General features: G+C 36.2%; 1 protein-coding gene across 1 annotated transcript; it reads left to right on the top strand.

Moving 5' to 3' along the window:
* Positions 1–5,698: 5,698 nt before the first annotated feature.
* On the top strand, positions 5,699–25,475 carry LOC149068003 (UNC93-like protein MFSD11). Its single transcript, XM_089251442.1, has 13 exons — positions 5,699–5,987; positions 8,756–8,817; positions 9,734–9,841; positions 10,702–10,781; positions 11,677–11,773; positions 13,601–13,768; positions 14,253–14,290; positions 15,736–15,801; positions 17,982–18,107; positions 20,319–20,487; positions 22,502–22,565; positions 22,658–22,729; positions 23,751–25,475. The coding sequence occupies exons 1-13, from the start codon at positions 5,889–5,891 to the stop codon at positions 23,937–23,939; spliced, it is 1,338 nt and encodes a 445-aa protein (XP_089107568.1). The 5' UTR covers positions 5,699–5,888; the 3' UTR covers positions 23,940–25,475.
* Positions 25,476–25,856: the final 381 nt, after the last annotated feature.

The following is a 25,856-nucleotide window of genomic DNA, read 5'->3' as shown; positions in this document are numbered from 1 at the left end:
TCAGCGTTTCTCAATCTTTCAGTATTTGCGACCCAATTTTCAATCATAATTTTCGTCGCGCCCCCCCCCCACAAGTGCAGTACAGAGGGGCACCCCCCCCCCCATGAAATTTTTGGAACTTTCATATGGAATATTACTTCAAATAATTTGCTGAAAATTAGTTTTATCAACTTATTTTAAACGAAAATAAAACAATCTTTCCTCTGAGAAAGTCACGAAAATACCGAACAATATGGGATGTATTCTAATTATTAAATACATTGTGCAGTACTGATAAAGTGCTATTTGAAGTGTATTATATCAGTGTAAATGCGAATTTTATTTTCTATTATCTTATAATGTATTTTGTTTTGCTTTCCTTTCAGAGTAAAATAATCATTTTTTTAAATAATACATATTTCTTTCGATATGCTAGCGCCCCCCCTTCAGTACTATCGCACACCCCCCCCCCCCCAGGGGGACACGCCCCACAGGTTGAGAATCGCTGCTGTACATTTTTTACAGAACCCCCCCCCCCTCCCCCATAAGAATTCTTAGCACGAATTCACACTAGTGGAAAATTATTCTCCGAAGCTCACAGTCATCTAACGCTGAAGATTAGTTTTTATCTTCAACGCGATAACAATCCGAAGGAAATACGCGCGGACGTATATTTACTCTTTTCGTAACTTTCTTTTATCTTTTCAAACATGCAGTGGGCTATCAGTGCAGCGACGGGAGATTCCTGCTGCCGTTTCGATAAGTTATGATAAATGATTAGCATTCAGAAATGTTTTTGTTGGATACGGCTATGATGGATAATTCATATTCCTTCAAAAATTCCGTTTAAACTAACGAAATTTCAACTGGATTTTCAAACAGCCATTTCTCGACTCTCGAACACGAATTTTTCCTGGACATAATAAGTCCAACTGTTGGTAAAAGCTGATGGTGCTGTGATACGAAAATCAGCATAACTCATCCTCAGGTCTATGAATCGATCTCGAATGTTGCTCGGGGAAGGAGGTGGGGAGACAAACAGGGTAAACCGAACTCTGTCTCATACCCATAGGCGGTGATGATAGACTTGGAAGTCTGGGGGTGGGGGGGGGGAGAGGCACGATGATGATGATGTCGATTGATATATGCATATATACATTAGATTAGTCGTCTTCACCTTTGACGCTCTAAACGCCCCCCCCCCCCCGTATCTCCGCCCATGCTCATACCATGTTGAACGCGTGCTTGACTGGAAGAAGGAATTCGTCCGGCCGGATTATTGGCTTGGCACAACTATGTCCCTAGGGACACTAAGCTAAAATCCTATCGGTGATGGAGTCGTGCTGGTGGTGTTCAGTTCACCCTGTTTACCATTATGCCCCGCCCCCGCCCCCAAAAAAAATACTATCATATTTTCCTGCGTATTATCGGAGAACGTTAAAAAAACAAATGAGTTTCTTGATGTGGATAACGTTGCGTATTATCTTGAACAGGGTCGTAACTAGAGGGTGGAAACTGCTCCAGGCGGAAAAATTTAGGGGGCGGCAGTTTTAAGTGAAAACAAAGAACACCGTTATAAAATTATCGGCTTTTAAAGTTCTTTGTTCTCACCTAAAATTGTCCCCAATATTTCCACCCGGGGCAGTTGACCCCCCCCCCCGCTCCCCCACACCACACCACCCCCCAGTTACGGCCCTGACAGGGCGTATGGCATTTTACTGGCGAACCGTTGATCGTAGAGGCACACCTACAGTTAGGAAAAAGTATCAAAATAACATGTAGTACTCAGATGTGTCATTTATGTTGCAAGGGATTGTATATTTATTAAAATAAAAAACTAACTTTTTCTATAGTCCTCGTGTGCCCCCAAAACCCAGTTAGAAAGTTGTTGCTCTGTCTCTCCTGATGCCTACAAAAAAGTATTCCACGTTCTTAAATGCAATACACACTGTTCAAATTCGAAAAACGTAGGAAAGTTAGGAGTACACCGTTTTACCAGCATTTAATGCTGCTTTTCCCCCCAACTTTCCTCCGTTTTTCGAATTCGAATATCTCAGTGAATATTGCGCTTAGAAACCTTGAAAAAAAATTTTTAGCATCAGGAGAGACAGGGCAACAACTTTATAATCAAATTCTTTAGCACAGGTCAGTATAAAATATTAACACTTTTAACTTAATAACTATACAAAAACCCCTTGAAACATGAATAAAATATCTGAGTACACACATTATTTGGATAATTCTTCTAATTTTAAGTATGCCTCTAGGAACAGGATCAACGGTTTCACCAGTAAAATACCATACACCCTGTACAGATAATAATTATTTAACAATTAGTCTACATAAGATGCTAATTTTGTTCTTGTCCAACATAATTTGAATAATATCGAATCAAATAAATAGTTTCTTAATAATACGCATTTTAAAAAAACTGTATGAGGTACAGTGGGTTTATCCCGTTAAATGAAGAATCACGAAGTAGAAAGGATAAAATTAAATAAATTTTAATAAAATTCTGGCAAACAAAAAGGGTGTATTTGTATTTGTATTTGTATTTGTGATGCTAGCAGTAAGGATGTGAATGATAAGATAAAATATAAATCTCGATCAGTCAAAAATGTCTCAGTTCGTCAGGTGATTAGATAAACGGTCTGGGAGATCAAATCATGGTATCCGCGTTAAGACAAGCGAATAATTAACATGATGATCCGTGAAAACTATTTCATAGAAAAATTCGGAGATAAAGCAATTAAAAGTGATAGACGCTACACGCAATTCGATGTATAAATGTGCGGTGGAGGGGGGGGGGGAATAAACAGTAGCGTCGGAGCCTGGGGTGCTGTGGGTGCTCAAATACCCACGGTAATTTGTGGCATGGATCCGAGCACCCCCAGAATTGATTCAGAAATTAAGATTTTCCGATATAGAACTAAAGATGAGCACCCACAGTTTCGAAACACTTCCGACGCCCCTGGGAATAAATGAAGAAAATGTATTTATCTTTTAAAGGTGCAATACGCAATCGAAGACTAATACGAAAAGCGGGACTTATTTTTAAGATTAACGTCGAGGAAATGACTTACCTTCAAAATGACTTTCTTTAAGGTGATTAAAATTCTTACAAATCTTATAGAAAAATCATATACAACAAAAATTAAAATCGAAAATTTCACTAGGACCACCAGATTTTCATTTCGATCGAATTTATATTGAGGTTTTCGGCCCTTGTTGAAAGCCGGTTGAAGAAAAAAAAAATCAAATTGAATTTCTAACATACACGTTCCTCATTAGTTTTTTGAAAGGAAATTATGTCTTTTTAGAGTCCCGTTGTGGCTACACCTTACCAAGGCCTCCTAGACAGAGATACTGTCTAGGAGGCTTTACCGTTACTCACCGGGTATCTGGAACAAGATCCATGAAACTCCGAAAAGATGTTCAGTTGTGTATATGTACACTTTGTTAAAATTTTCCATACACACATACGTTGCACTCAGGGGCGGCTCGAGACAAAATCTCTACCCCGAGTGGGACCTATTTTCGCGCCCCCTGACCTCCCCTATTAAAAAAAAAATATCATCGCTTCGTTTCAATCGCTTCGTTTTGATGCTTTCAAAGGAACAGCTATATTTTATGTCATAATATATCATGTCGAATTTCTTTTTGTCTTTTACCTTGGATTTGGCGCTCCTCCTAGAGAGAGGGCGCAAATAAGTTTTCCTAATTTTTTTTTTTTTTTTTTTTTTGCGTTTCCACTTCGGATATAACGACCCTCCTAAAGCGAGCAGAAATAATTTTCTGTAATTTCTTTCACCCTTTTACGCCGGATTTGGCGCTCCTACTAGAGGGGGCAGAAATCATTTCCCCTAACTTTTTTTCGCCCTCTCTACCTCAGACTTGGCGCCCCTCCTACAGCGGGCACAAATAACCAGCCAGACCAGACCAGAATTAAACTTTACCTCCCGGGCCTGGTTCATAGGAACCATCTGCGGGCTTACAAATTGCAGCCACGGAGACTACGTATGAAGAGAAAGACAAGAGAGTACGTGTATAAAAGTGCATGTGTAATGAGAAAGTTTGTCAAAATTGAGTTTGGTCATTAAATTAGCGACTGGTCTGGTCTGGCACAAATAATTTTACTAAATTTTCCTTTGCCCTTTCACTCGGATTTGACGCCCTTCTAGAACGCACACCCAGTGCACACCGAGCTGCCCCTGGTTGAACTAATAGGAAAGTCTGGCGAGTCGGGAGACTGGCCAGTGATTGGAGGCGCTAAAGTGCGTGAGTTTTCTCGTGTGAGAACATTTTTGTTTCTCCTCGTGTGACAGGTAGGAAACGAGGCCCAAGTGCAGGATCCCTATTTAAAATGGTCAACTAATTATAGGTTTTATAATTCATTCATTTTTTTTCTTAAATTTTTTTTTTCTCGAAATACTGCACTGTATTGGCGATTCAATTCTGTGTTTTTAATAAAAGTAATACAAGTCGGGGAAAAAGAGGCATGAAAGGCCTCTGGCTCAAAATCTTTCCCACATCAGAAGACATCTTCAATTCTTGTAATATTCCCCACGACACAGGAAAACAGTTTTGCTCTTATTAGTAGAAAAATTGGGTGACCGAGGGCGATTCCTCCATTATTTTCATTTTTAACTGCACACAACAACAGAGAAAGAATGCTTCTCCACCCCCCCACCACCCCCAAAAAAAAAAATCTCCTGCAGGGGTAAACGAAAAGAGCTCAAGAGAGAGAGAAAGAGTGTGTATGACTCACTGAGCTATAAGTAAACTTTACTTATAGCTCAGTGATATGACTGTAAGTATACAGTCAAACCTCATTAGTGCGTCACCCGGTTAACACGTCACTTCACTTACCGGGTCACTTTTTGGAAGTCCCAATTGTCCTCAGGTAGGAATTGGCACAGCTATGGCTTACTCCGTTTAACGAGTCACTCCGCTTACTAAGTCATATTTTTGCTCTCCCAAGAGTGACTCATTAACGAGGTTTGACTGTATATAGGTGCTGCCATCGATCGTGCTGCCCATCGATTATTTTCTTTTCGAAAAATAACCGTAATATTATATACACTCATACCTTTTAATTTTTTCGAAAAAAAAAATTCTCATCTCGGTCATTTTCCATGTATATTTTAAAGTTATTTTTTTATAAATATGGTATCTTAAAGATATTTTTCTAGTAATGTATATTTAACGCGTTTCGGCGCCCCTTATTGCACCGGGTCGCACCGCCCTAAGACCGCCCCTGCCCACAAACCACAGTTCAGGATGGTTTTAAGAATATTTCATATTTTTATAAATGGTGGTTGATATCGTAAGCATCATCTTAACCCCCCCCCCCCCTTGTCATCAAAAGTCAACAAATCGGAAAACCCCATCGATGTTGACGTAATACTTGAATGACCCCCTCAGCCGTCGTCTTAAAGCCGGGTTTTCCTAGAATTTCTGCGTCGCGTGCAGCGTGAAAACGCTGATTGGTTAAATACCTGAAATTCAGGTTTTTTTTTTTTTTTTGACCAATCACAGTTCTCACGCTGGACGCGCAGCAGAAAGCCTGCTCCTAGGAAAACCCGGCCTAACTCAACGAATGAAAAGAGATTACGCAAGCAAACGAAAATGAAAGAACTCGTGTGATTCGCCAGAAAGTAACCATCGACGTGGATTTGCGAGGCGTGACGTGACGTCACAGCTGACAAAAAAAAAAAAATTTTTAGTAAATAAACATGTGATTAATCTGAACGTGGCGCGGATCTTTCGCTTGGTGCAGGTGACCCACTTGACAAGTTGACATTAAAAAGAATAAACCAGTATTACAGTCACTTCCTTGGCTCTTGGCCTGCACTTCAAAAATACATTTTTCCTCGCTCACGAAAGTAGTTTCACTTTGAGAAGCAACCATGGCCAAGTTGTTCGATAAGTCGTTTGTTAATGTTATCCTCTTGGGATTCGCTTTCATGTTGATTTTCACAGCTTTTCAAACATGTGGCATGATACAGGTAAAGGAATTTCATAACATATACTATCTAAGTTTTCAAAGTCAATTTCTATTTGTCTCAGTGACGTATTTAAAGGGGGCCAAGGTGGCAAATTTGAGGAATTAGTGGTCAAAGGAAAAATAGTGGAATAAGAGAAGGGGCAGCACAAATCAGCCTCTGCGTTGAGAGCGATGGACTGGGCCGGTGAGTGACCAAACAAGCAAGAGTTTTCAAGCTCGTGAGGAACCCTGATCCCGTGCAAGCATGTGAATTACCCAAGGAGTGACCTATAGAGCAAGGGACCAGGTCAGCTAGAGCTTGTGCGAGCGTATGAATGGCCAAAAGAGTAACCAGGTCAGTGAGCAGACAAAAGAGTGATCTAGAGCATTTGGGTGACCAAAAGAGTGACCTACATAGTGTGTGTGTATAGGAGTGACCAAAGAGCGTGTGCAAGCATGTGAGATTTACCAAAATAATGTCCAAGCATGTGAATAACCAAAAGAGTCATCTAAAAAGCGAGGGAGTCAGGTCGAGGAGTGGCGTAGAGAGTGTGTGAGCAAATGAGTCCAAAAGAGTGACTTGAAGACGTGCAAGGGCGTAGCGAGGGGGGGGGGGGGAACTTGGGAGTCTGGTCCGCCCTCCCCCAGAAATGTGATAAAATGACAGAAAAAGGGGGAAAAGGTGGCCAAATCTATTGTTCTATCACTTTGGTTTCCCCCCCCCCCCCCGCCGCCGAATGACATTTCTGGCTACGCCCCTGGAGACGTAAGTGTATTTAAAGGGGTGGGGGAGGGGTTAACCAGGTTATTGAACAGGAAGGAGAAATATAAGAATGAGTGCTCAAGTAAATTAGACTAGAATTGGAGAAGGGGGGCGGCAAAATTGTATAGCCCCATAGGCCACAAAACCATACATTCACCTCAGATTTGTCTTGGATATTACAGACAATGTTCTGGCAGTAAATCGTGTAAATGTTGAATATATGGACCAACTTTCATACATGAATGTATGGGAGATCAATCAGGTTGCGACTAGTGGTGTATTTACAGGGAAGGTAAGCGGGATATAGCCCAAAGTGACAATTTCGGAGGTGACAAATTTAAGAAATGAATAGTTAAGAAAATTAGTGTAGAATGGGGGGGGGGGGGAAGGAAGATTGGCAAAATCATAAATTCGCTTTTACCAAGAGATCAAGGGACTAGGTCAGTGAGCGACTAAGGGGAATATAGAGGGATCAGGTCAGTGAGCAACTGAAACATTGCGCAAGCATATGACTGACCAATATATTGTACGAGCATGGGAGTGATCAAAACATTGTACAAGCATGTGAGAGTATTGCCGTACGCAGGAACACCCCCCCCCCCCCCGAGCCAAGATTATAATGTCATTTATTTCAGGAAAAAACGTACCCCGCTCGAGAAAATTCTGTGTACGCCTATGTATGAGAGTGACCAAGAGCAATCTAAAGAGAGTGTGTGTGTGACCATGGGAATGACCAAAAGAGTGATCTAGGGTGTATGTGTGTGTGAGCATTGGAGTAACCTAAAGAGTGTGAAACCAAGAGAATGACTGAAAGAGTGACAAATGGAGAGAAATTAGGTCAGTGAGCAACCAAAAGAATGTATGAGCAAATGAGTGACCAAAACACTGTTCAAGCAATAGTCTAGAAAATTGGTGTACAATGGAAGAACAGTGGCAGAACCATAACTTAAGTTTGCTTCTGCCAAGAGATCAAGGTACTAGGCCAGTAAGTGGCTTAAAGAGTGGGCAAGCATGTGAACGATTAGTAGAGTGGCATATAGAGGGAGACCAGGTCATTGAGCAACCAAAACATTGTGCAAGCATGGAAGTGACCAAAAGAATGATCTAAAGAGTGTGCATGACTAGGGAGTAGGGAATCAGGTCAGTGCAGTTTCGTAGCCAGAAATTTCATTCTTGTGGGGAATCACTGGTATTTCGGGCGGGGAAGCCAAAGTCATAGAATAACAGATTTGGCCATCTTTTACCCTTTTTTCAGTCATTTTTCTCACATTTCAAAGTGGGGGGGGGGAATGACAACCCCCAAGTCCCCCCCCCCTTTTGCTACGGCCTTGGGTCAGTGTTCAATAAAATAAGTTACCTTGAGAGTGTACATGCATGGGAGTGACCCGTAAAACGAAGAAATATGTCAGTGAGCAATTAAAATAGTGATGTAAACAGGAGGGGGGCGGGAGAGTGATGAGATATCACTTTGCCCTCCTGCCTATATAAATTTTTCACTGAACAGGAGACGATTTCTCCCCTTTGTACTCACCTATGCTCTAGATTTAATATTAAAAATATGTGAATAGTAACTTAAAACCGAAAAAGTTATATGAACATTTAATTCATATCACTGAATCAGCTTGTCAGTCATCTGTCTCATCAGTTTGCTTAATAGAGTCAATTCAAGCAAAAAAAACTCAACATTTCCTATCTCTAGCACTTCAAATGATGTATACTATGATTCTTACACAAGTTTCCGAGAAGTGTGCGTGGAGGCAAGATGATCACAATGATTGGACATGTTCAAATAATTGAGGCGAAAGGGGAAAATTTGTTCACAAAAAAGTAATTACTTTAAGAAAACAGTGGTACTAAAAGATATACTGAATTGAAAATGATATTTTTGAGTTTTCCATAAGTCATAAAATAAAGGTCGTGAAACTGATTTGCAAAAGAGTAATGTTTGAAATAGTATTTACAACTGTATCGATCAACAAAGTAATGTTCAATATTGAGTTGATTTTTTTTTATCTCATTTCGTACAGAAAATTGTCATTGACAGTATTAAGGACGATTACAAAGATTATCATGCAGATGGATTTACCAGGTAAGAAATACTTTTGAAACATGTTTTTAGTTTTTAGACAAAGAGAAAACATGTGAATTTCCAACATGTAAGAGTTACCATGAAAAATATTCATAATATCTGAAGTCTTTTTCTTCTTCAATTTTTTTTTTTCGATCGACACTTTACAAGACATAGAACAGGTTTTTGTGGTGAATCATTGGCTGCTGCGTTAGTCAATAATGATGGGGCATAAAACCTTTTTTAGTCTGCTGGCCAGATATGCAAAATGACTACTGTTTGTGGGTCATACAAACTGGTGTGCTTGATTGACATCTTTTTTCAAGAACACCTTTCACGTAGGGTCATCTTAAAGCATCTTAATGTCTCAAATTGACAGAAATTACTGTCAATTATCAGTTGCTTCTAACTCATGAGATACATTGCTTGCTAGTTGGGGATGTTCTGTTTTCACGGGTCAGATGGGAACTCCCCTTCCTGTAATGTATGTTGTATTGCTGCATTGCCATCTCAATTTCGAAAAACTTTTATTTATTACAATACAGTGAAACCTCACTACAATGATAAATACCTCTACAACTGTATTTTTTCGTCTTGTTTGGAAAATTTTATTCTTTAATGTTAAACTGCTGCCTGTTGATATAGCAATAACCCCTCTTTAACAATATTTTTCCCTTGCTCTGCAAAGTATCGTTATATTAAAGTTTCACTGAATTAGTAAACTATTAAACATCCTTTAACTCAAGTGTCGTGTATTAAGAAAGATTATATAAGTGAACATTCGTCAAGTAGGGCATAAGCTAAAACAACCCTTAATTAACAGGCCAATAAATCATTCAACTCAATAAATCATTTAATTTTCAGCCATCACTGTAATTTCATATTGTTAATACATTATTTTAAGTCTTTTAATTTTTTTTCTCTCTCTCTCTTACAGTTTAGCTGTGATATATGCAGTTTTCTCTATATCAAACTGGTTCGCACCATCTGTTATCAACTTTGTTGGAGCAAAATGGGCAATGTTTATTGGTGGTATAACATATGGGTTCGTATATTCACATACACACACATATGTATATTAAATGTGATAAATGAAATAGTATTTCATAGCTGTGAAAAAATATTGATTATGATCACTGATCCATAGCAACTACATCCACATTTGGCGCATATCCTTGGAAGTTACATTCCTGAAATCACTGTTACATTTTGTTGATCTGTTTTTTTGTCATTATTATTTTTCAATTTTGTTTATTTGTTGAATCGAAAAAAATGACCTACGATGTAATTTTTTACTCATTTTTACATGATTCCTTTCTCCATCATAGTTCTTTTAACTATGATTGTATATAATGATTGAATATTTACATCATACTTTTCTGATTTTCTATCTTAAAAGTATAATTTAAAAACAGCAACATCAATTATTCTTGTGTGCGTTCTTAGAAAGTGATCTATGACGATTTTTCCAGAAAAGAGAAGGTGGCTCTAAAATTCATTCTGCAGCCCACTGAAGATATTTTTTCATGCCAATAGAGCCAAATCATGAGAGAGAAAAAGATGAATAGATAGAAAAAAAAATTGTTTTCCTGAACATTGAAATCGAAGAAAAATGTTTTTGGTTTATAGAAGAAATTGATACACAATAGGAGCTACCCCCTTTTTGCATTTAATTAATGAGAAGCAACAAAATCCATATGAAAATGGATAATCTCTTCCCCTTTCCTTCACATGCAGAAATATTCAACCTGCAACTCTATGATATAATGAAATTGAGTCTGTTCTCAGTTTATCTCATGTTTTATGTAAATAACATCAAGTATGAATTATAATAGAGAGTTGGATTTTGCTACATTTAAAGCAGGACGTTTGTTACTTGAAACTAATTTTAATTTTTGTATGTAGGCTATTTATTCTGAATTTCCTCTTCCACGAATCCTGGGCCTTGTACCTTGCTTCCGTTGTCATTGGATTGGGAGCATCGAGTGAGTATACAAATGCTGTATATCAGTGCTATTTGTTGTACAGTGGAAGTTCTGTTTATGAGTAACTCAGTGTTGAGTAACTTGCGTGACAAGCAAAAATTTGAATTTGACTAGAACCTGAACTTTGTCAGACTTGATTAATGAATGATGATTTACAGTACGAGCAAAAATTTTGTGCCTTGTTTACCAAGTTTCACGTGATCGCATCTGAACCGATGGTTCATTTTTGCCATCACACATACTGTGGGATTGTGGATAATCATCTCCCATGCAATCTCCAGTCAACATGTAAAATGGAAAAAACCCTCTTAGAATTTGGAAAAAAACATTTCCACATCGTGCATTGTCTCACACCCCAAATTGCAGTGAGGCCCCCTCTCCCTCAGCACATAACAGTGAAAAATTATTAATGCCATATTTACCACTTATTTTTATGGGTATGAATAATTGTCATCCAAATTTTCATTATTTCCTGTGATGGAGTTTTATTCAATATAGGAGCGATTCAGATAATGAATACGTTCATGGAACGGATTACGCTGGTTAACCGAAAGTTCCACTTTTTATATGTACATTAAAGTTTTGCATTTCCAAAGATACTATTTTAAAATTAATTATTCACTGTTTCTTTAAGTTTTAATTCTGGTCTCACTTATTCAATTATTAGTTTTCCCCCTTTGAATTTGAAATAATGTGTATTAAAGTAATATCTACATTTTATTGAGTTGTGTAAGCACCCCCTCCCGCAGCAGATAACAGTTCATACAAATAACTTCAATAGCAGATAATTGGAAGAAGATAACTTATTTACAATTTGTGAAAAAGGAATGCGATTTTGTTGCTCAAATTTTATAAGTAATAGTAACAAATGGTTTTTTAATTTTATGAATTTCAGTTATATGGACCGGTCAAGGGAACTACCTCACATCGAATTCCACTTCAGAGGTAATGTCAAGGAATAGTGGTGTGTTTTGGGCTCTTATGCAGTGCAGGTGAGTTCAACGTGATAGGTGGCTGAGTCTTATTTTCATTGCTTATGATTAAAAAAAAATTATTTTATTTATGTACACAAAGTTTTATAATGTTTTTAACCGAAGGGACATAATTTTTGTCGAGTCTTTTCTAAACTATATTAATTTTTATAAGCTGGTATTAAATTTGTTTCCCATCCCAGTTTCGACTGTTAAATTTAGAGAAAAACTGATTATTGCACACAATCCACACATATATATCATAATCTGCAAATTTTGCTACTTCTAGAAAAAACGTCATCCTATAAGCCTCAGTGATGTATCCGAATATGTAAACCCACAGTTGTTACCTTCATCACCAATGAGGAAATGTTAAGGAATAGAGGTGGTTAATTAGGTTTTTTTTAGGAAAAAATGTTGATTCCCCCACTCGCATCTGTAGACCATCTATTATATATAAGAAAATTATTTTTGCCAATTATTCTTCAAAATTATTCGTCAAACCTTGGTTAATAATTAATTTGGTTAGTTCGAGCCTCAAACAAAAAAGTTCAAATAATCAAAATTTGAATTATCCAATTCACCAATTGACTATATTTTCACAAAAAAAATCTAAAAGATCAAAAATACTTGATAATTATGATAAATGTAGTGAACACAAATTATTACTATGCTAATTTTCTCTTTGTTGCAACTAGTGTTCGTATGAAACAGGAACGATAACAGAAATTATTTCAGTCATAATTTTGTAATTTTTTTCTGAATCCTCTTGAGCATTGCACAAACTCTTCAAGTTGATTCAGAGAATTGAAGATGCGATCTTCAAGCTTCAACAGCCTTATTTTTTCTAACAAGTGTGTAGTTTTTTGTAAGTGCTGGAATAGGGAACTCTGTTGCTTTCTTAGATAAGCTTTCAATCTCTTTGTTAGAAAATTAAATATGACTTTATTCTCTATTTTTTCACCAATGTCCACATCCATAAGGCAGCCAGTTTTTTTAGAGTTGAATAAGCATACGAATCTCATTTGGACATGGTGAAAAATGTTACATTGATATTACAAAATAAACAAACAATACTGCTAGAGAGGCATGAATCTTCAACACATTTTGCCAGAAAAGTCACTGGGACTTCAGCAGTCCAGCATTAGAAAATTCTGTCTGAGGAGAAAATTACTGCAGACCCACTTACACAAATGTACTTCCCGTGTTGTATCATTGGCACCTGTAATTGGCAGGTACTAATGAAGTCATTCAAGATTCAGTAAAATCCCAGCTGCAGTGCAAAGACAAAAGCCAGTGTGTGAAACTGGTAAACAAATCATTGCTTTTTAGAACCAAAATAGTTCGGATTTTTTTGTATTGCAATTTTTTTAATGTTCAAATACAGGCTATATTTTATATTCTGTAAAGGATCAGTAAACCAGGGAATGAAAGAAATAATGACTAGTTAAAATTCTGAGAAAAGAGACATGACATTGCACATGACATATCAGAATCAAACTTCAAATTATCCAATCAGTAGGGGAAAAAATTGAATTAAACATGCGATTTCAACACTATATATAATAGATAGGAAACTCGAGGGGAATTCCTAATATTTGAATTGTCCAAAAATTTGAATTAACCAAGTTCAAATGAGCCAAGCTCGCCTTTATTTTTATTTCATACTCTCAGAAAAAAAAGCTGCAAGATAATACGCGGCAGTACATTTAACATATAATTCATGGAAATTACCCGGTATATTAGAATTATATATTACTATTTCTTAGTGGATTTATTACTTCAATGAGTTTTTTTGTGTTTTTTTTCCCCCCTTTCATATATTAAAGACTTATTTATTCATTTCAGCTTATTATTCGGAAACTTATACGTATTCTTTGCATTCCAAAAACAAGATAGAATACATGAATCAACCCGTACAAGTGTCTTTGGTGTACTTCTCGGTGTATGCTGTGCGGGTTTAGTTTTACTATTATTTCTCAGGACAGAAAAAACAGATACTCTCAAAGTGTCAGAGTGAGTTTTGATTCTAATTCTCGTAACTTACATTACATGCATTGTATAGTGATTTTAGTTGTGATGAATTGTATGGGCTAATCAGTTCGTGAGAGTAAAATAGCAAAGTTTATGAGCTTCTTTATTGTGTTATGAAGATTTGAAGTCTAAAGGGCATTCGAGTGTACGTGAAAGAGGGGGATTAGATTTTTTTTAAGTATAATATTCTATACGTATATTCTTTACACCTGGTTGAGCAAAAATCAAAAGAAAATTTTGTTATTTTGTAGTGACAATTGGAAAATGAAGAAATATAATTCAGAAATAACATCTCTCAATACAAACCTTATGTTTCTTATTCATCCATAATAACATATTATAGGTGCGTAAGCTGATATTTTTAATTGGAACTAGCTTTTTCTTCATAAATATTAATTATGCAATAAATAATAAAATCACATGATTCAGATTAACTAATAATGTCATATAATACTTTTTTTTTCAGCTCACTGGAAGAAAGTCCAGGACCGATGAAAGTATTTGGTGAGTAATCTTCTAACTCTAATATAACCATACCATTTAAATTTGTTGTGTATGTACATTGCACTCTATAAGAGGGATGCTGACAGGTGTATCAGCCTGAGGATCTGCAGATTGACCTTATTTGAAGAAAAATTTTATGCTATAAAATTTACTGGAAAAATTAATTCATTAAGCTAAAACAGGACTACAAAAAATCATGTCCTATAAGTTCCACTCCAGAATGTGGGGCCTGAAAAAAATGTGAGCATGTTTTACATGCAAATAAGATGCTCAAAATTATGAGAAAAAAAATTGTATATATCAGGAAACCTTCAGAGTAAAATAAGGATTTGGAAAACAAAATGTATGGAATAGTTAGGGGGTGGGCAACAGCTGAGCCACATCTGGCCCCAAGTGATTTTGTGCGGCCTGCGACAAAATGAAAAATATATTTTTGATATTGCAGTAGTTTTGGTTTCCGAAATTGTGGTTAGTGTAGAGAAAAATATTATTTCTCATTTGACAAAAACAATTTGTATTTTCAACACACAAAGAAAAAACCTCTTTAAACACATAGGCCATAGGGAGTTCTGGAAGTAGCAGTGGCAGATTTTCTTGCTCAATCATCGGAAGTCAGTGATGGTGATCTTGATAAGAAAAATTTCCCTCAGTTCTCCCCGTTAAAAAAGTCATTACACTTCACTTCTGAGATATAGATGGCAGCACTAAAAAATCATACACAACACTAGATCCGCACTCAGACTGTTAGGTATACATAATTACACTTCCGGCACAACTCACTAGGTAGTAAATTGCCTATGGTGATAGACCTGAGTTGTGCTCGGCTTGAAATGTGCTGCAGTCTTTTGGTGAAAATATTCAGCCAAGTATTTATTTAGCAGGAAAAAAAAGCAAACTATAGAAGAGCATTTTTCACAAAATTCAGCATAACAAATTCCAAAATATCAAATTATTTTTTTTGTTTGATAAACTTTAAATGCATTATAAAGTAACATCCTCCACTCTGGTGAGAGCATTGATATACATTTAATTAAATGGAAAGTTCAGTTAATTAGTTAAATCCCATCAAAATGTTTGAGGCCTGTGATGCCACACCAACCAATCATACTGGGTGCGGCTTATTTGCCAGAGTTTTCTCCCCTTTTCTGTGCGTGTGGCTTATATACTGCTGTTCTCTCTGCATATGTAGATCATATACTGGAGTTTTGTTCCTGGTGCGGCCCGCGACACTGCGACTGACCATTATGTTGGTCCTCGAACAGAGAGAAATTAGCCACCCCTCTGTAATAGTTTAATATTCCTTATAATGGCATTTGAAAGAATGCATGCATGGCTTAAAAATTATCCATCGTTCTTAAAAATTGTAATATAGTGAAGAGTTTTAATAATCAAATATGGGTGATAAAATATTTTTTTGCCTAATTCTTGTTTATTTCTTCTTTCAGTTAAAGCTTTCCAAATGGCAGCAACAAAACAAATGTTACTTTTGAGTGTGACATTTTTTTATTCAGGTGACTTACCTTTCTCATTTGATTTCTTTATTGTATAAGAAGATGGAAAAAGTGCATGCATATATACTATTTTTATGTATTACATGCATTACAACCTTTATTAGTGTGTTATTTATAAATGAAATTTATATGCATAAACATTCTGGAATGTTCCATATTAAATATGACTTTCTATGGCTTTAATATTTTTGTGCCTAGAAATACCTCTCTTTGATATGTGGCCTCTATTTAAATTATGACTTGCATTTCTCATGATACTGTATATATTTTTTTTCTTAAGCAAATTTCTATGGATAGGAGCTAATTCATGCAGATAGGTTATGCATAAAATCAGTCATATCTGATGGAAAATTATTTAATAAATGCTGTGCTTGCAAATGCAGTGGTAATTTTCAGTCAAGACTAAAGGTTGTGTGGATTAGGCACCTTTTGTACCTGTTGCTGTTGGTTAATCCATGGATTTTGCCCCAAACAAGTGAATTAGAAACCGAAATGTAGTTCCTTACTGTAATGTGACCTCTTCAGATGTCTAACAACAGAAATAAAGCTTATAATTCAGATTACTTGCATGTACAGTGAAACCTTGTTACTATGATATTCGATTTTACGATAAATCTCCTATCTACGATGATAGTTTTTCAAATCTTGTTTGGAATTGCCTATAATGTATGATACACTCCTCTCAATACAACGATATCCTTTACTATGATAAGGATGTAATAATTGCACAGGACGCCCTGTGTCCTGTAAGTCCTAATGTAGCCTTCATCTCATATTAATCGTTTGTCATAGGGGTATGGCTCTAATTTTTAAAAATCACTCTGTACTAGTTTTGAGAGTGAAAATATAGTGAATCAAACACAAAAGCAAAAATCTAAATTTTTACATGTCCCCTTTCTGTTTATTTTGAGCCAAAAAAATCCTGGGTTTCTAAGTGCTATATTTTCTAAGTTATTTGCATTTAAAAATCAGAGAAATTTGGGAAGGAACAGCATAAACCAGAGGTTCTCAAACTTTTTCTACCTGTTGGGCCCCTTACCCTAACCAATGCTTATCCATGGCTCCCCAGAGCAGTTTAACAATGAATCTCTTCGGAAAACCTATATGGGGCCACCTCTCCACGGTGCGCTGGGAGCATGGTCTGAGTACCCCTGCCATAAAAAAAAATGCTCTAAGTGTGATCAGAAATAACACTGTAACAGTTTTGAGAGTGAAAATACAGTGTGCCACAAAAAAAATCTAAATTATTATACATCCCCTGTCCTCCAATTAGAAAATTGTTGCCCGGTCTATTCTGAGCCCCCCCCAGAAAAAAATCCCACTTTTTTTAAGTGCTGTATTTGCTAAGATATTTGAATTTATAAATTGGAGGAAAAGACCCGTGGCTAAACTAATGGATGACACTTCTTTCCCTCATTTATGTCATTCTTTCCTCTTTTTCTGTCATTTTTGAATTCAAATATCTCACCTAGTATTGTAGTTAAACACATGGGAATTTTTTTTGTTTGGCTCAAAAGAGACAGGGCAACAACTGTCTAATTGGAGGACAGGGGGCATATAAAAATTTACATCTTTTTGTTTTGTGATACACTATATTTTCACTCTCAAAACTAGTACAGACTTATTTCCTACAACTTTGGAGCATTTTTTAAAATTGGAACCGTAGGTCTATGATGAACATTCAATGCATTAGGGCTGCATTAGGACTTAAGGGACACTCGTATAGTGCTAATTCCTCTACAATTATATTTTTTTCTGGGTCCACAGAGTGTTATTATATCAAGATTTCACCGTAATTATGAATTAGTAGTATTTCACTATTTAAAATTTTTCACTCTCTTGTATAAACAATTTTTTAAAATCCAAACCATCAATCCCGCTAATGCAGTAAAGGCAAACACATAAACCTCACAATGACAGAGTCAGTGGTTTTAAACCAAATATTAGATGCAGTTTGCTTTGCAGAAATTCATTTGGAATTTTGAAGTAATTGTTAATTAAATTTGCAGATTGCAAAATAAAGTAACACACAGGAGCAGAATGAACTTTGCGTAGCTATTATTATTTTGAAGAGGAAAAACATATTGAAGAAATATTGTAACCTACAGCTTTTCTCTTTTTCTCTAATTATTGTCAACTTTCATGCAATTCATTAAAATGTGAAATGTGTTTTGCTGCAGGACTGGAGCTATGTTTCTTCAGTGGTGTGTACACCGCATGCGTAGGATCCACCATAAGACTTGGTGCTGATGCTCCTAAATATGTAGGATTAGCTGGAATAGCAACTGGTGTGGGAGAAATTTTGGGTAAGTATTGTAATGACTAGCATGCTAATGCACATTTAGCCAACATCATCTATAGCAGAACTACTCTATGTGAAGCTTGTGACGTCACTGAAGAAGTTATTTCACCTATAGTCATTGGATGTACTGCAAAAAAAGGGTAAACAGATCGCATGGGTCGGCCTGCTATATCCAATGGCTACAGGTGAAATAACTTCTTCAGTGATGTCACAAGCTTCGCGCGGAGGCCTTTTGCTATAGATGGTGGTGATTTAGCATTGCTATGGGACAAATTAGAAAGCATGAAATGACAGTGGTATGACAAAACAAAAATGCTAATGAAAAGCAAGGGAGTTTTTAGGATTGACCTTTGGAAGGGGGGCACACCAGGTTTTAGGGGGGGGGGGGGGGGCAAGGTACAAAAATTCTCTTCTAGAGAAATTTGGAGTTACAAACCTTCACAAAAGTATTTTAAATTAACAGAAGCTGATTAATATGGTTGATCCGGATGCTTGTAGTGACAAGATAAAATGTAATGAAAACTTAGCGATTTAATATACGAAAGAAACATAACAAGAAAGAAGAGACATGTATGGGAATCGGTGGTACAATTCCAACTGATATTTTTTCTTTTTTTTACAATCACCAGGAGCGTGAGGAGGGTGCGTCATCTATACAGATAAGAACGCACTACATCGTATATTAAAGTATTTTCTTTTAGTATATTTTAATTTTTTTACAAAAATATTTTTAATTTTTCATCACCTTGGGGGGGGGGGGTGGCGACACAGGCCCCCATGGCCTTTCCTGCATATGCCTCTGACAGAGAACAGTTGCATTATAAAGGTACAGAAGTAGGTGTAATACAGTGATCTCTCACTTATACACTCTCTTACTTTGTCAGAAGTCTTTGTCACCTTTTTACTTGACCTTATGCATATTTTTCTTTGTTCCCTTGCACCAAGGCAAGTGAGAGCTCTCTGTATTAGTATTTTTTGCTCTTCAGCCCAAACCAAGATTTTATAGTCTTATTGTATGAGTTCTGTATCATAAGTTTTTGTGATTAAGGTTGGGATTACACTACAAAAGTTTTACAAAATTTTTTTATAAAACTTTACAAATGTAACCAATAAGCTATAGGCTGCATTTTATAAAACTTTGAATGGAGGAAACTGGGCCTGCCTCATAAAAAAGAGGACAGTTTTGAGCATTAATACATAATAAATCTCCCTCACCCAGGGCCGTCTTAAGAGCATCATAAGCCCTTGGACCAAATGATTTTTCTTAGGCCCTACCAGGCGAATTTTTAAAAATCTCAAGCAGATTCCATTTTTGTGAGGCCCCCTTTTTCTCTTGATGCCCCCGGGCCGTGCCGTGATTCATAAGCAGCCGCTGTGGTGGTCGAGTGGTCATAGTGACGGACTCGCATCGCTGGGACCCAGGTTCCAGCCCCACCGTCACCACAGTGGTAGTCGGCTGAAGTTGGTTTTCTGTGGTTCCCAACTTCAAGGCGCAAATGCAAGCCAATCTCCCCGTTAAAAAAGTCATTACACTTCACTTCTGAGATATAGATGGCAGCACTAAAAAATCATACACAACACTAGATCCGCACTCAGACTGTTAGGTATACATAATTACACTTCTGGCACAACTCACTAGGTAGTAAATTGCCTATGGTGATAGACCTGAGTTGTGCTCGGCTTGAAAAAAAAAAAAAAAGATTCATAAGCAGCGTGGTATAACACTCAAGGTGCCTGGAAATTGGTCTGTAGATACAGCAGGACAATTTAAGAGTATAAAGTTATATTGGAAATATAGTAACAGAGGGGGGGGGGGCTGTGATTCCCAATTATTGTTTCGCAGCAGTCATTGTATTTTGGGCGTCAAGGAATTGCTTGAAGGTTCAACATAGGGCTGCTGCAAATGTAAGAAGTTTGTAAATCCCTACTGTATTTTTTTATCTTCTCTTTTCATTTATTTGTTTTTAGTCACCTGTTGACAATTTTTCTTGTTGTGACTTTAAAATGTGTAGCTTTATCTAGATAAACTTCTTCATATGTTGTCTAATCTTGAGGTAATCGTAGGACTCCCCTTCAACATTTAAAAATAATTTATCCAAGTTTAATTTTTGTAGAAAGTAACCATCAGGGCATTCATTATTCATAATAAAATCATATTTTGCTCTGTTTAAAGAATTGTTCCGATTCTTCAAATTTGATTAAAAATTTTTCATAGGTGGCTCAGTGTTTGGACTTCTTGGTAAGAAAACAAACAAATATGGCAGAGATCCCATAGTTCTCTTGGGGTATCTGATACACATCTTGTGTTTTTACTTGATATTCATCAACCTGCCAGCTTCGTCACCTTTTGGTGCAACCCCTGACCCTGCCTATATGAGAAGCAGGTAATTTTATTCATTTGTATTTATTACATCAACTATGTATCATGAGAAAAAACATTCATTACAGTGGAACCTCTGTTTTTTTTTGTTTTTTTTTTGTCTGTTATACAACTTTCACAGTTATGCGACGTTTGGCTTTAATCGCAATTGGTTCCTATATATTTTAATGTTAAAATATTATAGATTTCTTTGATGAAAAATTTTAATTATATGTTTCCACTTTGACTCAAACTCCAGATCTTTTTTTTTAACAGCATTTATATCCATCAAATGTACATAATTTTTGTAGACAGTGAAAACGCATTGCTGAAACAGTTCTTCATGCTTCACCGCAAAAACCATAAATTTTATGGTGGTTGTTGACATGTATGAAAATAGCCATTGAGCTGGCTCATGACCATTTAGAGTGGACATTTATTTGTTTCTTGCTTGTTTCTGAGAATACGCAGACAGCTTCAAAGAAACAGACTTCAATTGTCCTTTCAGAATTTCTTCTCCTAATGTTTTTAGCAATTTCCCTCGAAGGGTGGCAAAGTTCATCCAACATTCGCATAGTACAGGACTGCCGAAAAGAGACATATACACTGCACCAGTTCTATCAGTTCCAGTGTAATTTTCCTTTGTTATGGTGCTTCGCTTGCTGGCTGTGTCAAAAAAGTTTAAATTAGTGTCTTTTTTTCTTTTATCTTACAATCTTGAAAAGGAATAAATACTGTATGATAATCGAGATATAAGCAAAATGGTATTGTTCTGCTAATTTTATTTCTCTAAGCAATTTGAAATGTGATTTTAAAATTCATTATTATTTTTTCCCCTTAAGTATGATTGAATGGATTTTTTATAACAGAATTGGAGATGTAATTATGTCTGTTGGTAGGGGTATTTTTTAAAGATGTTTCAGTTGCATGACTTTCACATTAATACATACTTGCCATCTACTACAGAATCCCTACAGTTTCTATGGATTTCTACCCATACAATATGAAACTAAGGCAAATCGTGAAAAACTATGGAAGTCTAGTTTTTTAGAAGCTGCTTTTGTTCAAAAGGATTTCTTTGAAATCCATTATCCTATCGACTACAAAATGATGTCATGCAAAGACCGCATCTCCAAAGAGTAAATATCAAATTAAAAACAGATCAACGATTGACATAAAAAGGTGCAAGGTTTGCACTAAAAGAACTTATCGTGCCCTAGCCTTCTTTTTGATAAATAAAAGAAAGTTCAAATTTCACTCATAGATGTCGTTTTTTGCTTTACAGTGCCATCTATACATATAAAATTGATTTTCTGTGTGTGTCTGTCTTCTCTGTACAAATCTACAATTTCATACCTAATCTTTCATACGAATCTTCGCCAAATTTTGTATGCGTACCAAACAAACCCCCAACTTAAATGATAAGACACTTTAAAAGTTCATCAGAGTTGGGAAAATGCCCAATAGGGTCGAAAAACTGTCCAGCAACAATCACTTTGGGAATGTCTACTTTGGGTACCTTCATGGCTCCCCACAAGGGTGGGGCTGCAGGACCCATGACAATTGTCATTCTTTTGTTTTCCACAAGAAAAATTAACAGCATAGGGGCCTGCCAAAGATCCCAGCCTAGGGCCCTGCTCCAGGGTGTGAGGGCCATGGATACCTTACCATTGACAAACAATGGTTTGTCACTTTTTCAATGCTCCCAGTATATGAATGAAAACCTGGGCAGTGCCAGGTATGCTGCTAGTTCGATGCAGAATGTCAGATTCACAATTTTTTTCTAAAGTTGAAAAATATTGGTTTGAATTTAAAAAACAGGTTATGAGAAGAAAAATTTGGGGGAGAGACACTGCCCCCAAATGTTTTTTGGAAGAAAAGGAGGGTCCCGAGTGATGAGCATTGCCACTAATACATAGTTGTATCATAAACAGGTCAATGATATATAAACAGAGTTCCACTGCACAAGTTTATTTTAGAATGGTATGTGAAATGACTACTTGCAGATAAACTAAAACATTTTTCTTTCATTTTTATAGCGCATACTTAGTTGTGTTTTGTGCCTTTGGGTTGGGTTTTGGAGATGCTTGTTACAATACTCAGGTACATAACATTCCTATCTTAAAATTGTTGCGTACACATTATCGAAGCCATTTGAAGCCACTCATGTTTTTTTCCCCTTTTCTTTTCTTCAGCTGTATTCTATTTTAGGATCTTTATATCCAGACGACAGTGCTCCTGCATTTGCAATATTCAAATTTTACCAGGTATAATTGGTTTATTCATTCTTTAATATTTAGCTCATTCTTTAGCTGAACTGAAGTCAAGTTCTTTAATACATTGTACAATTTTTACTCCAAAAGTTTTATTGCTAACTGAGAGCATAGTGGTTAGCACCAATCAATGATGGTCAGACTTTTTTTAGGAGCAGGCCAAAAAAAAGAGAAATTTTGATTCAGGTTTAGTTTTTATTATAAAACTCCATTTATTATAAAACATTTCTACACTATTATTTTAAATCTGACAGCAATATAGAATTTCTATGTGGGCAGCAGTTTGCCCATCACTGCTCTAGTGTATCAGGTTTGGGTTCAAAAATTAGTGACCTATAGTAACCACAGCTATTCAAAATTTTATGCAGCCATAACAAGCGTGAGGGCCTTAACTTATGTACGATGCCAGAGTTGCCGTGTTTCAAGTTCTAGTGGTGCTGTTATTTGTCTTCCATATTTTTAAATCAAATGGCAGATGCCCAAGTTTTTTTGTGCTATTTAAGTATTGTAAGTATTGTGCACATCCATCTGCAACTGCAGGATAGGAGCACTAATGATGGCCATCCATATGATCGGCATTATACAAGGTACATTGGTTTTTAGTTATTGCTAGGCCTATGTAATGCAGGTGTCCTTGTAAATATCTATGGTCTAACAGCATCTTGAAAACAGTAATGGCCTCAGCTTACTGGAAGGTAAGTGGCAAATGAGCATGAATCAGACTCTTCCAGCCTTTTCCTTCTACCAGAGACCATGTCTGCAGAGAGCAAAGTTTGTTATCTGATACAACAAAGTTACAATAGCCTCTCTGATATAATCATGAATGTCGGAAGACCTCAAAATTATATGATAGGAGGAACCACAATAACTGGCAAGTCAAATTCGCATAAGTCGGGATAGAATTTTCAATTTCTTGAACATAATTTTGCCATTACCGTATTTCAAAATTTAAATGCCATGTATTCTTTCTTTTTCTTGGTGAAAGCTAAAAAAAAAAATCCTCTCTTGTATATAGTCTGTTGCAGCTGCTGCAGCTTTTTTCTACTCGTCTCATGTTAGTCTCGAATACCAATTGTTGATACTGGTCATCAGTGCCACCATAGGAACCGCATCATTCTGGAAAGTAGAATTTGCAGCTTTCGAGGAGAAGGCCTTGAAAAAATTGAGATCAAAAGAATCCTCTACGGAATCATCAGCAGCATGATAACGATTAATCAGAGTTTGAAGGAGTATTCTGTGAAAGTGAATTAAATCAGATCAAATTTTTTTAAGGTTTTTTTTTTTTTCTTTATATACAACATATATTAGTGTTTTTGTTATTTTTGTCAAATGAAATGACCCTATAGTATTTTATAGAAAATCTCGTATAAATTATCTTTTAAATGCAATTTTTTTTGTGATAAATTTATATGAAATATGTTGATACTTTGACTGAAAGATTTTATGTTTTTAGTATAAAAAATTGTTTTATACTTATTGTTACAATCACTAGTACACTGGCTTCCAACAAGTAAGCACTTGACAACATCTAACATAACAATACCACTTTAATCTTGCCCCTCTGGATTGGATGGCTAGTGGAACACAAACACATGGTACTCAAGCATGCAGTCTCTTCATGTGGAGTTTTTGGCACATAGTACATAGTACTGGCAGATGATATTGCCTTACCAAGTAATTCTACAACTGTAGATGTAACAGTAGTGGAGGTCGCTCGTTGATTCCGCTTGGCTACTATTTCAATATACCGATTAGGGAAAGGAAACAATTCAAAACAAGTCAAACAGATGACTGAAGACCTGGGCCCCTTGGGGGGGAGGAGCTGAAGTGCTTATGTTGCTTTTTGTGATAGTGCCTGGGTGTCTTGCAGTTTCTCCGGTCGACCAAGGGTTTCCACCCTCTCTGATGATCAGTATATTGCTATAGGAGCTGAGCAGAATCTACGAGTGACCTCTATAACTGTTTTATATATGGTTGTAGTAGTCACTTGGTAAGACAATATCTACCAGAACTGTGTGCAGAAAGCTCTACATGAAAGGACTGTATGCCTGAGTAGCACGTATTTGGGTTCCACCAGCAGTTTAGAGGGGGTAAGATTAAAGTTTTGTCTTTATGTTATATAAGAGCTGCCATGTGCTTTTTTTTAACTTTTGGAAGCCAGTGTACGTAAGTATGGTAATCTGAGTTTTAAATATAACATTACCAGCTCAATCCGCAATTATTTAAAGGTTTTGTATAGGTTTTCCATTTTTAAATGAAAAATACATAATAAACCAGGCTTATACTCCATCACATTTCATGGTACTAATATTTAAAACATGACCCAAACAGAGCCATTCAAATAAGCCCCATTTTGAATCAGTGAAGATTATAATGATGAAAAAGCTAATTAATCAAGTTTTTATGCATGTAAATATAGTTTTCTACCCCCACCGAATTTAAAAGAAAAAGTATTCAATTTTTTTTTTATTGCATTCTTGGTCCTCTCCCCAAATTAATCAGCAATTTCGAAACCTTCCAAAACTTCTGTGCTAACACTAGTCAGCTCATTTTATATCTTCTCGCCATTTGATCTGATTTATCAATTTGTTAGATTTATATAATTTCTATGGGTTTTTCAACACAGAATTTACCATTTTTTTTTTATTTTTGGAAGACAAGTTTTCTGTTAAATTTCAAAAAATTCTGATGTTTCGTTCATTTATTTTTCTTTCCATGTGACAGTGTTGGTTCTCACATGAAGACCAACCATGGGTGTTATAATAATAAATTTATTTTTGTGTAAAGTTATTATTCAAACTGAAAAAACAAAAATGCCATATAATGAAACAAACCTCTTACTTATTTATATATTTTTTATTTTCACTTGTGAAAGATATCAGCTTGATCTGTCTGAAACATAGTAGAAATACGTAGAATAAATCAAAGAAAAAAACATAGATATATACCCAAAATATGGTGAAAACAACAGTTAATATATGTGAAAATGCCGAAAACAATGAAACTGTTTGTAAATATTGAATATACATTTAGAAAGTGTAAAAATGCAACCCCAAAAGAAAAAAATAGCAAAATAAGACCCTGTTGGCATCTAAAATAGAAAGGGATTCGAGTTTTTGGT

This window comes from Pholcus phalangioides, unplaced genomic scaffold (genome assembly GCF_987345545.1).
Source record: "Pholcus phalangioides strain wild (caught in Gottingen) unplaced genomic scaffold, Ppha-v1.0 ptg000027l_1, whole genome shotgun sequence".
Classification (NCBI taxonomy): domain Eukaryota; kingdom Metazoa; phylum Arthropoda; class Arachnida; order Araneae; family Pholcidae; genus Pholcus; species Pholcus phalangioides.
Note: the sequence above shows the minus strand (reverse complement) of the source record. Positions and strands in the feature narration are given on the sequence as shown.

Bases quoted from the DNA above. Each gene is read 5' to 3' on its own strand.
- LOC149068003 (XM_089251442.1), top strand. From the start codon at position 5,889: ATGGCCAAGTTGTTCGATAAGTCGTTTGTTAATGTTATCCTCTTGGGA. The intron at 8,818-9,733 runs GTAAGAAATACT...TCTCTCTTACAG, and splicing joins CATGCAGATGGATTTACCAG to TTTAGCTGTGATATATGCAG. The intron at 18,108-20,318 runs GTAAGTATTGTA...AATTTTTCATAG, and splicing joins TGGTGTGGGAGAAATTTTGG to GTGGCTCAGTGTTTGGACTT.